Source organism: Rhamphochromis longiceps, linkage group LG5 (assembly GCF_057381845.1).
Source record: "Rhamphochromis longiceps isolate RC_006_pf linkage group LG5, R_longiceps_female_GT1.1, whole genome shotgun sequence".
NCBI lineage: Eukaryota > Metazoa > Chordata > Actinopteri > Cichliformes > Cichlidae > Rhamphochromis > Rhamphochromis longiceps.
Window position 1 is genome coordinate 22,408,021 of NC_140561.1, and position 14,109 is coordinate 22,422,129.

At 36.8% G+C, this 14,109-nt stretch overlaps 1 protein-coding gene across 1 annotated transcript; it reads left to right on the forward strand.

Moving 5' to 3' along the window:
• The first annotated feature begins 2,355 nt into the window (after nucleotides 1–2,355).
• LOC146669987 (uncharacterized) lies at nucleotides 2,356–12,645 on the forward strand. Its single transcript, XM_085406668.1, has 10 exons — nucleotides 2,356–2,621; nucleotides 2,852–3,145; nucleotides 4,720–5,013; nucleotides 5,464–5,544; nucleotides 5,628–5,699; nucleotides 5,855–5,953; nucleotides 7,835–7,875; nucleotides 8,020–8,086; nucleotides 11,111–11,151; nucleotides 11,258–12,645. The coding sequence occupies exons 1-10, from the start codon at nucleotides 2,381–2,383 to the stop codon at nucleotides 11,354–11,356; spliced, it is 1,329 nt and encodes a 442-aa protein (XP_085262794.1). The 5' UTR covers nucleotides 2,356–2,380; the 3' UTR covers nucleotides 11,357–12,645.
• The last annotated feature ends 1,464 nt before the right edge of the window (nucleotides 12,646–14,109 follow it).

The following is a 14,109-nucleotide window of genomic DNA, read 5'->3' on the forward strand; positions in this document are numbered from 1 at the left end:
ATTTAGCTTTAAAGGAGACCTTTTATACCCATTTTCAGGTCAGTTTTTTTCATTATTGGAGGTTTATAACAGACCTTGGTTAAACCCCTCAGTTCAGCCACAGCCTTTTTTATTTTCCTTTAAGACAAACTTTTTTCTGATTGGTTGAACATCAAAATGACGACATTTTTACAGCAGTTAGAAGGAGCTGCTCTGCTCACAGTCAAAGCTTTCTTACTTTATAAGTCATCCTGATTGTCAACGGTTTGTCATGTTGGTCGCGTTATGTGTTGAAGCCTTTGCTTTGGATTGCTAAATACAAACATGGCATAGACATTCAAGGGTCATGATAATGTTGCTTCTGCTGGAGTCTTTATATTAATTCTGTCTGACACATGTATATTCCAAACTGGATGCTAATCTCACAGATCCCTTGTTAATGAACAGTGAACAAAAATAAATAGATAAATAAATATCAGCTGCGTCAAAGAATTATAAGTTGCAAAGCTTCAGTTTCTCACAGGATATAAACTCTAGTCTCGGTTAGTGTTCTGTGTTTGACCCACTAATGCACCACATCCTCATCCTGTTGGGGCTCATATGACTCTGTAAAGTCATGAAGGGAAACTTCTCTGAGGACATGAAGTGAAATTTTTTAAAATGAGAACTGAGACAAGTATTTTAAAATATGGACATAATATGACTTTAAGGAATGAAGTGAGGCATGACAGACTTTATTATTGTAGTGCCGTTAACATGCAACATTTTCAGTGCAATATGTGATCACTAAATGAATACCCAAACAAAAATGACAGCCAGAAGTGACATTGCTATCTGATTACTGTCAGCATATTACTTTCATTGTAAATGTTTAGATCAGCGCACCAGAGCTTTGCTGAGGTTCACAGAGCTGTGAGAGCTGCAGTTCTGACTGAAGACTTCATGCCTGAGTCTAACATGAGTGTCACAATACAAAAATGTAATGATTATATCACACTGATTGTAAAAACGTATTCATAATATGCCTAATAGAGTACATCATAATGGTGAAACAGCAAAATGCTTATTTATAGTATTTTTAAAGGTTTATTCTTATGTTTCTATAGTAAACATAACTACAGTCAGGACACGAGGTGGAAGGTTTCAATGACCATGTACCAGCATCTTAAAAGTTCATTAATAATTTTTTGTCCTGTCATTCTAGTGATTAAGCACCTCTAAGAAAAAAAAAAAAAGCAGCACAAATGACCAACAAACACTTTAACTATTCTGTACCAACGCTGTAGCTGGCTGTATACACGCTAGTTATATTGGTGAAGGTTTTGAAAAGTGTATCACTGCAGGTCTGTGTGACGTGTGTCTTACTGTGGCCAGCTTGTGTGACACTGTGAACACTGTGGTTTTTCTGAAAGCAACTTCTCCTAATGACATTTAATGTAAAAAAGAGTCAGAGCAGTCAGTCAGACTGTTGTAGTCTGTTCTGCACATTCACATTGTTCTTTTAATCATGGCTGATCTCCTGCTGCTAGTCGTTCTCATGTGTAAGTTACACTTCTTATCAGGTTCATTCTATTAGGTGTTCATGTTAGCATGTTTCTCTTGTTTGCCTCAGACGTCTAACACTAGTTTAAAATTTTCATCTTTTTATTGTTAAATTAATTTTTTATTTTCTTCCTTCCTCCTTCAGATTCTTTTAATGAAATTAAGGCACAAGGTCAGTCTCAGGTTCATGTTTACTTTCTTTTTTGTCTCTGGAGCTTCTCTACAGTTACTCAGCTTTGCTCATCATGAATATTATTTGTGTAACTACATGCACTGTTTATATTATATTTCAATATGTTTCAGTCAACTATGTTTAAGACTTTTTGAATCTATTATTATCTCAGTGCTTACTTTACCATTACATATACATATACAATATGGGGCTAAATCTATTTGATTAATCTAACATACAGTCTAAGGAGCTTGGAAGGAAAGCATCTGGGCTTCTTACATTTCTTTAAGTCTTTTAAGTCCTTCATCTTTAAGTTTTCAAGAAACTCAAAGAAGATGAAAGACTTAAAGAAACTTAAAGCAGTTCAGACACTTTCCTTCCTTAGACTACGATGGGGTGGCTGTAGCTCAGGAGGTAGAGTGGGTCATCTGCTGATTGGAAGGTTGGTTTGATCCCTGGCTCCTCCAGTCTGCATGCCAAATATCTCTGGGCACGACATGAACACCAAGTTTCTCTCCAATGCATCATTCGGAGTATGAATGTTTGTAAATGTTAGTTAGAAAGCCTTTAAAAGCATAGAAGAAAGTACTTGGGTGAATGTGGCATGTTGTATAAAGCATTTTGAGTGCTGACATAAACTTTAATTTTTCAGATCTTCGTCCACCTAAACTGACAGTGAGCCCGCTGATGATCACAGAGACAGACTCAGTTACGCTGAACTGTCAGAATCCTCTTCCTATCTCTGAGTGTTATTTCATCATTTCAGGATATAAAATTGATAAAACAGCTCCTTGTCTGCAGACTCTGACAGGATCTAAATTTCTGTCATGGACACATGAAAGTTCACCTGTTACAGTTGAAGTGACCTGTTATTACCTTTTAGCATATAAATCTCCAATAAGTAACATGTCAGCAATCACCATACAACGTGAGTAAACACTGCTGTAGTGCAATAATATGAGGATGTTTGGCTACAGAGAAAAAAAGAAATCTGCTCTCAGCTTGGGGGTTGTACGAGGCGTGAGCAAAATCTGCATGTGAAGCCGACATAAATATTTAAAATAGTAAAACTCCCGGAGCAGTTTCTATTATCAGATTTTATTGTCAAGTAAATTAAAGATTTGTTTATTTTACTTGAGAAATGTTTATTTTTTTTAGCTCCTCGGCCTGAACTGACAGTGAATCCACGGACGCTCATAGAAACAGACTCAGTCACAGTGAACTGTCAGACTCCATCATCTGTTTCTGTGACTCAGTGTTTTTTGTACTTTGTGAGAGGAAAAAAATCTACGTCCATCTCCTGTCAGCAGAGACTTAATGGAACTGAGCTCCTCTCTATGGCAGAGCAGAGCTCGTCTGGTGAGGTTGAAGTGACATGTTTTTACATGACAGAGCGTAAAGGAAGACAATACCAGTCTCCTCACAGCAACACATCTTCAATCAACATACAAAGTAAGTGATTAAACTGTCTATATTACACCTCAGTATATGATGGACATAAGTTCTTCAGTTTTTCCAAAGAAGGAAGCTAAAATGATGTTAATAAAGCTTTATTTAATTTAGAATTAACTAATAGGGGTGGGTTTTTATAATCGATTTATCGATTAAAATCGATTCTAGCTTGGATAACGTAAAATCGATTCATTAAAATCCTGAATCGATTTTTTAATATTAATTTATTTTGCCCGAAATGCCAGAATCTCAGGTGAAAGATCACAAAATTTCAACAACCACCAAACAGCTAAGACAGTAAATGAGAGCAGGTGCACGGCTTCTGCACAAAGACGTAAACACACAGCGCCGACGGATCAGGATCAGTTAGATGTCGCTTTTCTCAGCTGACGGTCGGGGCTGAAAGCCGACAGCTCGCTGATTCTGATCCGCGGGTCCGCACTGTGTGTTTACGCCCTTTTTGCGCTGATCATATGGCTGTTAGTTTTATCTCTCTCCAAACAATATTGACCGAACCAGCAGCAAAAGAAGATCCAAACCACGCTTCACATAAACATCGTCATGAATTCCCTCTGACTTTTGCTGACTTTTCAGGATAAAAATCACACTTCATGCACAGCTCTCTCTCTCTCTCTCTCTCTCTCTCTCTCTTTTCTGCATTATTCGCTTGCTTGTTACACACAAGTCTACCGTTGTTTACAGCGCTGTCGGCCGACGTTTTTTTTTCCCTTTTACTTACTTCCGAAAAGTAAACCTAATTTCTGCCGTTCAATATTGAACAAATTTAAACTTTTTAAAATTAAGCAAAATGCAAAACGCTTAGCCGTGTCTCTAATAAAACCGCTGTAACTTCAGAGGTGATGTTCATATGTTGATTAATGGTTTTCTTTCGTTTTTGATGTACTGCAGAATATTTTTATAAAATCCCAGAACAGGAAAACCTTCATGTTTTTCTGTGTTTTATCTTCAGCTACTTTGACACAAAGGCATCTGCTGTGACGCTCACACCTTTGATAAAGTCTTGCGTGTGTCAGCTTCCTTTTAATAGATACAAAAATATGTAAATGTACTGATCTGAATTATAATATTTCTGACTGTCAAAATTTCCCAGAATCGAATCGAATCAAATCGAATTAAATCGAATCGTGGATCGAATCGATTCGGGACCTTGTGAATCGGAATTGAATCGATTCTAGAAATCAGTGACGATACCCAGCCCTATTAACTAATCTTAGGAGGGATGTATAAATTCATTCTTAAATAAATTGTCAATTGGTTGAATTGATTTAAGTCTAAATGCATTTAGGACCAAATTTCCAGTGAGTAACATGACAGCAATCATCACGTAAATACTGTAAATACTGCAGTAATGTATTAATATGTGAATGTTAAACTACAATATTAGTACAAAACAACAAAGGTGTTCTCAACTTGTGGGTGTGTGAGAAAAAATTATCATGTGCAACAGACATGATAATTAAAAAAAAAAAAACAACCCTCAGAACAATTTCTATTGTTAGATTTTATTTTCAAATATATGAAACATTTGTAATTTAACAAATGTTTGTTTTTAGCTACTCGACCTGAACTGACAGTGAATCCACGGATGATCACAGAAACAGACTCAGTCGCACTGAATTGTCAGGCTCCATCATCTTTTTCTGCGACTCAGTGTTTTTTGTACTTTACAAGAAGAAGAAACTCTACACCCATCTCCTGTCTGCAGATTTTAAGAGGAACTGAACTGCTCTCTTTGATACAGCAGAGTTCACCTGCTGAGGTGGAAGTCACATGTTTTTACATGTCACAACATAAAGGAGAACAATACCAGTCTCCTCACAGCAACATATATTTCATCAGTATACAAAGTAAGTAATCATACTGTGCTGGTCTATATTATACCTCAGTATAGGATGTGCATAAGCCTTCAGTTTTTTCAAACCAAAGAAGACACATAATCAGATGTTTCTAAGTCTTTAATTACCTTTAAATGTAACAGGTATTAGGAGGACATACATAATTTCATTCTTAAAAAAATGTGCATTTGTTGAATTGATTTAAGTCCATCCAGGGAGCAGAATACTCAGTAATGACAGATGTATTTGCATTTGTATACTGCATTCAGTATTATGCACTGATATCAGATGACAGCAAAACAATATTCTTTTGAATTTATAAGTTAAATTTTAAGTGTAAAACATTGACACTTTGCAGTTGTATGTCAGTATTGCAGTAGTGGAAGGAAAATGCCTTCTGAGGTGAATCCACAAGAAACTCAAATAATGAAACAATCACAACACCATCTTCTGTTATTGCAGCTGAAAAAAACACTTTGACCTCTGCTCCTCCTACTTCTATAAACTTCACAAGTGACACAGTCACGAGGGACACAACTATTGGTAAGAGTATTACAAGTTAATAAAAATGCGTAGGTCAATTGCTGTGGAGTGTTTTGACATTTGGTGATATTTGTTCATTTCAGTAGACTTAACTTCTACAAAGCTCAGCACTAAAAGGACTACTTCTTCTGTCACTACACCAAGGATATCTTCAGGTAAATGAAATTTCCTTAAACTGTATTATTAGTCATACTAAAAGCATCTTGCTTTTGAATTTCAGTATTTATTTCCTATATGACATTCAGGATACTTTGCTTAACAAAAATGGGAAGTGAGACTGAGTCTTGCCTGTGGGCTGTGTTTTTTCTAGTACCTTTTAAACTTCTACCTGTAATTGCAACTGGTTTTGGTGTAGTCGTGGGCGTCATCTCACTGGGAATGGCTCTAGTGTGTGTGAAAAAAAGAAGTGGTAAGGACAGTAACAATTCCTTATTTCATGTAAAGCATCAAACCTTTCTATATGCATGTTTATATGCTTTCCCACAATTTTCAAAAGTGTTTATTCTGCAGAAAATGTTCCCCAACAATTTTATATGGATGAGGATTAGTGCTGCAAATGTTTAACACTGAGCTCATTGTAAATCCTTTCTATGTTTAATCTAAAGTAGAGTTGGATGTCTCGAGACCAGTCTCGAGACCACTTTTACGTGGTCTTGGTCTCGGTCTTGGTCTCGCTGTTTCGGTCTTGCGTTCTCAAATCGACATAGTGTTCGGGAGATTTGGAGTCAACCATCAGCGGAGCGGGGGGGTGGCTTACTGGGCTTAAGCCCGGGTCATTTTTTCAGAAGCATGGGGTCTTTTGGAGTGTAATTTGTTAGTTAGATGCCTGACTGACAACTGTATAAAACAAAAACAACACACGAAGCACAGAGCGCACCGTCGTAAATTCCCCCTAATTTTGGTATGATCCGAGCTCAGGCAGTAGGCGACTGAGCACAGCACCCATGCGAGTTTGCTGCAGACAGAGGAGAGCTTAAGTTTGACCAGGTACCAAAGCAAGTCATTCGTACTGTACAAATAATGTAAATATGACGGTGTATCACAAAAGATTGATATCAAACTGATCACTTGGTTGCGTTACTTGCTCTTCGATTGAATCAACAAATGGATAAATAAAAAGCCGAACAACAATGCTTTGGTAGAATTAAAAAAATAAGTGTAGTGCAGGTCTATGATGATTTTTAGTGCTGCTATCATCTAGTTCTGATTCTGGTTCTGTCTTGGTTAAATCCTAAGTAGTCCTGATTTTGAACTGTTGTTGTCCTGTTTTAATTCTGGATCAGTTCTGGGTCTGGTTGAATTGGGGTTTAGTCCCTGTGTCTTGATACAGCCCCGACTTTGTTCTGCCTTGCTGCTTAATTAAAAAAAAAACTAGTTTAAGGTGTCCTGCATATGTGATATTTATTTTTTTCCTATATGAAGTCATTCTTTTTTTTTTTTAACAAAACTCAAAACAGAGCCTAATAATCTTTCAGTCATTTCTACCCTCACTTAATTTCCTTTCGCTGCTCAGCTCTCACACAGTGGCTCAGCTATGCAGTTTAAAGACTTTTTTTTGTCTCAGTCTTGGGCTCGTCTCGACTTGGTCTTGTCTTGGTCTCAATACCCTCTGGTCTTGGTCTTGTCTTGGTCTCGGATTAGGCGGTCTTGACTACAAGTCTAATCTAAAGTGATACATTGATTCTTTAAAATTATGTTTGTCGAGTTTGTTCAGTAATTACAAAAAAACCCAGTGTTTAATAAGGTTAGAAAATACGCCTAAATTACAAATTTATGTATATTTAAAAAAAAATAATCAGAGCTGAATTAAAACGCACAAGAGCTTTGTTCAGAGTCAGCGTTAGCTTGTCCTGCACACAAAACAACCAGTTGCAAACTGCAGGCCTCTCAGCTTAACAAGCTCCAGTTAACACACCCATGAGAATGTCTATGCCCATATAGATTTCAGTGGGTCCAGTTTCAAGTAGAATTCTGCTTCCAGAGTCAACAGGCAGCTGCTGTCACGAAATGCAGTGTTTTTTCTCATACCTGTTTGCGTCCATCCAAACAGGTATTAGATAAAAACACTGCCATTTTGTGGCTTCATGAAAAGCTAATGACAGATGTTTGACGAAAGCAGAGATATCACTTTACTTTCATATTTATTAACTAACAATCACATGACAATTAATGCTTATCTTTTTGCCCTGATGTAACATCACTGTCACATCAACTATGTGTTGTAGCCAATGTTGTTGTTGGGGCTTTTTCTCTTGTGGTAGTTTTTTATGAGTTTTGCCTTTTGTTGTAGGTGATTTTTCAAGCACAAGAAAAACTGACAGAGGAGGATGGGTACTTTTCTTTTTCTTTTACATTTTGTTAGGTTTTTGTTTGTTTTTTAATAAATTTCCCTGTATCTAATAATAATTCACGTTTTTAATTGCTAGTCATTCTTACTTCTTCTTTTCTCAATTTCCTCTCTTTTTATCAAATAAGATGTCTCCAGATGATACTGAAGCCTTCAATATGACCAATTTAGTCCCTGGTGATGACCCACCTAAAGGTGAGCTGCTGTATTTCCTCTGTTTCCCTCCTGCTGAGGGAAACAGAGGGCTTAAATAGAATAGAATAATCCTTTAATTGTCCCACAAGGGGACATTTGCTTCTAAATACACCAGTTGTTCCCAAAGTTTTCTACCTCATAAAATATATGGCTCTTAAAGTACCACCCTCATGACTAACATTAAAGTACAGTAGTATAGGCCTATTTAACACCATATATAGTTTACACAAGACAATTTTACTTCTTACATGAATGTTATTTATTTTAACTGTCATAAACAGGATGTGACAAGTAATAATAATAACAACTGTACTGCATTAAAACATTTAAAGCAGATGGGATATACGGTCTTTGATTGATGACTTATGAACCCTGCTTCCAGGTCCAACCTACTCTACGTTTATTAAGGCTGTTTTGTTTTTAATATGTTTTAATGCTTTGTATCTTGTTCTATTTACCGTATTTTCTGCACTATAAGGCGCACTTAAAATCCTTTAATTTTCTAAAAAAATCAACAGTGCGCCTTATGTATGAATTCTGGTTGTACTTACTGACCACGGACCGATTGTATGCGCTCAAAAATCTGTCAAAAAATGTTTTAGTACTACTTTGGTAAGCTACAAAGCCGCACCATTTGATGGATTGTCGGAGCATTACGGCTACCGTAGTCCAGAGCCTCACGGAGTAATCTGGATCCAAAACTCTGTTCATTTCAGGTCCCAAAGTCAAACAAACACTGAGAGTTAAAAACTGTCTGAATTCTTTCATCTGTGATAAAATGATCAGAGTTTCTGCTTTACCAGAAGTAACAATTAAGTTTAATGTCCAGGCATCCATGAAAACAGAATTTATTAAATTTAACAGAGTTAGAAGTTAGCAGAAAGTTAGCCTAAATGTGATATGCCATGTTCTGACAGAGAGATTTCTGAAAAAATTAAAAAGGTACAGCTCTGCTATCACTTTCAACATAAATGAAGACAGAAAACTAAACATCAGTGTAACTCCGAAATGACAACACAGGCACGGCTTCTTCAAGACGGGCGCTTCGCTGCATTTATTGAACGCCGTGAAAACTACAAACATAAAACACAAAGGCTTTAAGCGCTTCAGTCTATCTAAAGTAACACTTGTGCTTTAACAACAAAAATTACCTCGTGGCCGCCTGCCACTTCGGAGGTCCTGGAAGAATAGCTTTACAGTCTTGTGCATAGGGATGGGTATCGAAAACCGGTTCTTGTTGAGAACTGGTTCCCACTGTTTCAATTCCAAGGAATCGTTTGCCATTTTTGCAAACGATTCCCTTATCGATTCCAGTCGCCCCGAATGACGTCACCACGTTGCGGAGCGTCATTTACCTGGCAGGAAACATGGCGGCTCAGACGCTAGAAAGTTTGGTTATACTTTACAAGAACGGATGACAACAGGGCAACTTGCAATACTTGCAAAGTAGATACTTCATTTAAGGGAGGAAACACTACGAATATGCAAAAGCATTTGCTCACAAAACACGCGATGACCTTAAATAAATGTCGTGTTTTTAATTCCGCTCCGGACTCGTGAATCTCAACCCAGCAGCAGTGGTAACGTTTGCACGTCCTCTCCCGTTAATGCGGCAGGTAAATAATCAACTAACAGTGCATATTATGTTAGCGCGATCTGCCTTATCTGCCATTACTGTGCGTTTAGGTGACCATGATGAGAGAGACAGAGTCTGGCTGGCGCTCGCTGGCAGTTCTCGCTGCAGTCTACCGGTAGCGTCTCCTTTCAAGCCAGGATAGACTAATGTTACCGAGCAGTGACTAAGTTTGTGGTCAAAGGCTTGCACCCATTTGCCACAGCAGATGCCCCCGATTTTCGGTAAGTGAATGTGTTTAATTGTAGGCAGGGACATTACTGGATATTCTTGTGTAATTGCTGCAGAATAATTTATGTTATACTTTGTTATTGCTACAGAAGAATATTTATTTTATTATTTTACATTTACAATTTTTTTTCCCCCGGGGTCCCTGTGACACCACATTGAAGAGCCATAGGCTGGATCTCTTAAGATCTCACTGCTGGGTTTGTAAGGCCATGTTACTCCTAAATTTCTATCTTGTTCAAAGAGAAAATATAAAACAAAGTTCTAAGCTAATCGACCTTAGTGTTCTCCTTTTTTAAAAAGAATCGATAAGAGAATCGATAAAGAATCGAATCGTTAAACAGAATCGAAAATGGAATCGGAATCGTGAAAATCTTATCAATACCCATCCCTACTTGTGCATTCTAAATTAAAACATAAAATAATTAGAACACCATACATTACAAATTTTCACAATATTACAATACAGTTATGGCAAATGACAAATATCTTGTACAGCTGGTAGACTAACCCGGCCTTTTCAGATAGCTCGCTGAACTCCTTAGCGTGATTATTAAACGTGGGCTCACAGCCTATACTATCACGCCCAAACCTCGCGATAATAGCGGTGTAACAAAACTTGTTCTTTGTGACAAGATAAACACACCCTTACAATATTGACCACAGAAACGTACAAGCAAGAACATTTTAACTGCTGGAACCATCTATTAAACTTCTTTATACACAAGCCATTTCTGTGACACTTACAATCAGTGACTTTTGTAGGGTAACTGAAGTTGGGCTAGCTGGTATATAATGATGTGCTACATGATATCTAGCGACACAGCTATGTTAGCATAACATAACCACAGTTATGTTGGTGAAATTAGTGAAAACATGTCACTTCCAGCCAATTTTAAATCAAAATTTCAAAGAAAGACTGGTCTGGACCAGGTAATGTGTTTAGCAAAGGTTACCATAGCAATGTAGGTGGTAAAAAGAGATCCACTTTTGTGACACTAAAATCTCCGAGTTTAGATTCAAATGACCTTGCTCAGTCAATAACCTTGCTTCATAGAACACTCCTCAGACCTTTTCCTATTTCATACACATTACATTTTCATGTATAGACATACAAAGTGAAAGAAATGTAACTCTGGATCTGTCTTCTGGTTCTGTTGCAGGGTCTGATCATCTAAACAGAAAAGAGTCTCGAACTGAGAATGTAAGTGAAACAAGTGCATCCTCAGTATTGAACTGACTACAGAGATTATTATTTACAACAGAGAAGATACAGATGCAAAAACCTTTTTGCTCTATTTTATTTCTAGTCTTCTGTATACCACTTGTACTCCACCATCCCTGAGGAGCCAGATGAAACACCTACAACGAAAACAGAACTGGCGTACAGCACCCTACAGCCACACTGAAGCATATGAAAAAATACTGAACTGGAAAAAAAACAAAACAAAAGATAAGACTATATGGCCATTACCCACTCAAGCCATATAGATAAGGCAGGAGATGTTTTTCTTTTTTTATGTAGGAATCTCACCCGGATAACTTTTCTACTTCAGCTTTCAAATTGTATTAAAGACAACAATTTTCAAAAGATTAACATACATTTTTTTATTTTGGTGTCAGCCCATAGCTTTGTATTAACAGTGCAATGTGTGTTATTCAAGCAGCATTTGTGTTTTTCTAACCTTTTTTCCCCAAGATTTATTTTTGTTTTTATTTTAATAACAAAAGCTGTTACAGAATACTCATGGCACAAAGTAAATATCTACAACTCATTACAATATAATAAGTTATTGTCACTGCAGAAACAAAAGTGTATATTTTTGTATCCATGCCATTCAAGGATGATTTCAAGCATCAGAAAACCAAACACAAAAAATAATCACAATATTGGTAATTACGACAAAAAAGAATAGGTAGGATAGGAGTAAGACAGTAAGTGAGGCAAAAAATATATATAAATAAAAAACAAATAAATCAGCAAAATCAAAAATTAGAAAACTCATTATGTGGACTTTCCCACCCACCCTCCAGCCTTGTATTGTTCCTAATTTCCTTTCATTTATATATTTATACAGTTTAGTATCACTTGTTTATATCAACTCTTGTGTACAGGAATCAACACACTTCATGGTACAGCTACATCGTTGAGTTAAGCCAGAAAAGCCTAGTAGGGGATTAATTTAAGGCAGACCTGGGAGGTTTTGTATCACCACTATAGTCTGTCAGGTCCAGAAAAAGTAGTGTTGCTAAGAATGGGCTCTAGATTTAAAAGAAGGAAAACCAATAAAGGAATTAAGCTGATCTTAACTGATTAACCATTAATTTGGGCATTCTAAGAACTAAAATCACTAAAATCAGTGAGAACTCTAATCTTTTGACTAAGTTATTAGTTTAATGAGTCTCATAAAATACACTATTGATTTGAAACCAGTTAATGATAATTAAAATCACAGTTGAACCTCAATAGCCAGTGATGTTGAACAATTTTGCATAGCAAAGATTGGCAGCATTCATTCCTATACAACATTAAGAATGAAGAATGTTATGACTGCCATCGTAATCTTGAATGCAAATCTAAGTGTGCAGGTGCCTTTCTGTCATTGGTGGATGTAGACCAGTGGATTTATCCTCGGCGCACCCTAACTAGTGGACCCTTTTGTTACTTGCTCGTTGCTGTTGCTTTATACTAGAGTATGTAGGGGTAGATTGCCTTTTTGTTTCTTTATAGTTTTCTCCAGTTTTTCTTACTTAGGGAGGTAAGTTTTTGTCTTTTGGTTTAATTCTGTTCAGTAGGTAAGTTTGTTCAATCCTGAAGTAGTCTCCCTTTTTTTTTTTTTGGCATTAGGTCCACCCTGAGTTGTAATCACCCATATGGAAAAGAAATAGTAAAAACTTATATGTGATTACTCATGAAAGTGGCCACTTTCTCATTACTTTCATACATTGTTTTAGTAAGTATCCAAAACATACAAGTTTCATTATATAATTTTTCAAGAGATCTTATATCTGTTTTCACTCTTATATGCTTTTCATACAAGTTTCACACAAGACAGATACAAACTTTATAAGATTTATATATATCTTTTCCATATGGGCAGTTCTTCTTTTTGTGTTAAATAACCTCAGGAATCATTCTATTGTAAATAAATCATTATCAAATGCTATCAGTTGTGTGGCGTGCTGCTTGGGGTCTGACGAGGATGGATTTCCTGTGTGTTATGTTCTGGCCACCCCTAGATGTGTTGTAACAAGAATATATGAGTATGTGAGAGAATTTCTTCACTATGTGTGACCATGTATAATAATGTATGTGCTAGGTTAATAGCCCAAGTTGTTAGTTGGCATACAAGACCTTGCATATGTCTAGTATAGACCAATTAAACTAAAATTCAGGAGCAGACCCATTACAAATATCACCATTAAATGAATTAAACAACTTGAGTTCTCCTAAAAGTCCATGTTCTTAGCCGTGTGTTGTGAAAAGCTATGTTTTGCCCAGGTGGTTTACGAGTACGTGTTTCAGCCATTGGTCAGGGCACAGCTTCATGAATACAAAAACTGCCTTGGTGTAAGAAGGAAATAAGTTCTATAGTGACCATGAGAAATGCACCCAGTCCACCAGATACGCATGCAGCATCTGCATGCAGATATTGGAGGGAAGATAATGTATGTATAGTAAAGAAGTTTCTAGTGAATGGGGAAGGTACAGTATGAAGTACACTGGAGGGTGCTTCAATAACACAAACAATTAAGCGACTCTAGGTGGCTAATATGCATTTACATGTAAACATGTTAGTCTTTTTTTTTTTTAAACACTTTCTTGTGATTATTTTCATTTTGGCTTGAAATAAAACACCTCCCTCTGCTGGTGCTGCAGCTTACTGAAACTTCTGCATGTGTGTCCATTTAAAACTCCACATACAGTGGGGCAAAAAAGTATTTAGTCAGCCACCGATTGTGCAAGTTCCCCCACTTAAAATGATGACAGAGGTCAGTAATTTGCACCAGAGGTACACTTCAACTGTGAGAGACAGAATGTGAAAAAAAAATCCATGAATCCACATGGTAGGATTTGTAAATAATTTATTTGTAAATTAGGGTGGAAAATTAGTATTTGGTCACCTCAAACAAGGAAAATCTCTGTCTCTCACAGACCTGT

What these genes read in the sequence shown, in the direction of transcription:
- LOC146669987 (XM_085406668.1), top strand. Translation starts at nt 2,381, where the DNA reads ATGATCACAGAGACAGACTCAGTTACGCTGAACTGTCAGAATCCTCTT. An exon ending in TGGTGATGACCCACCTAAAG is followed by an intron (nt 8,087 to 11,110) that starts GTGAGCTGCTGT and finishes GTTCTGTTGCAG; the next exon opens with GGTCTGATCATCTAAACAGA. An exon ending in AAGAGTCTCGAACTGAGAAT is followed by an intron (nt 11,152 to 11,257) that starts GTAAGTGAAACA and finishes TTTTATTTCTAG; the next exon opens with TCTTCTGTATACCACTTGTA.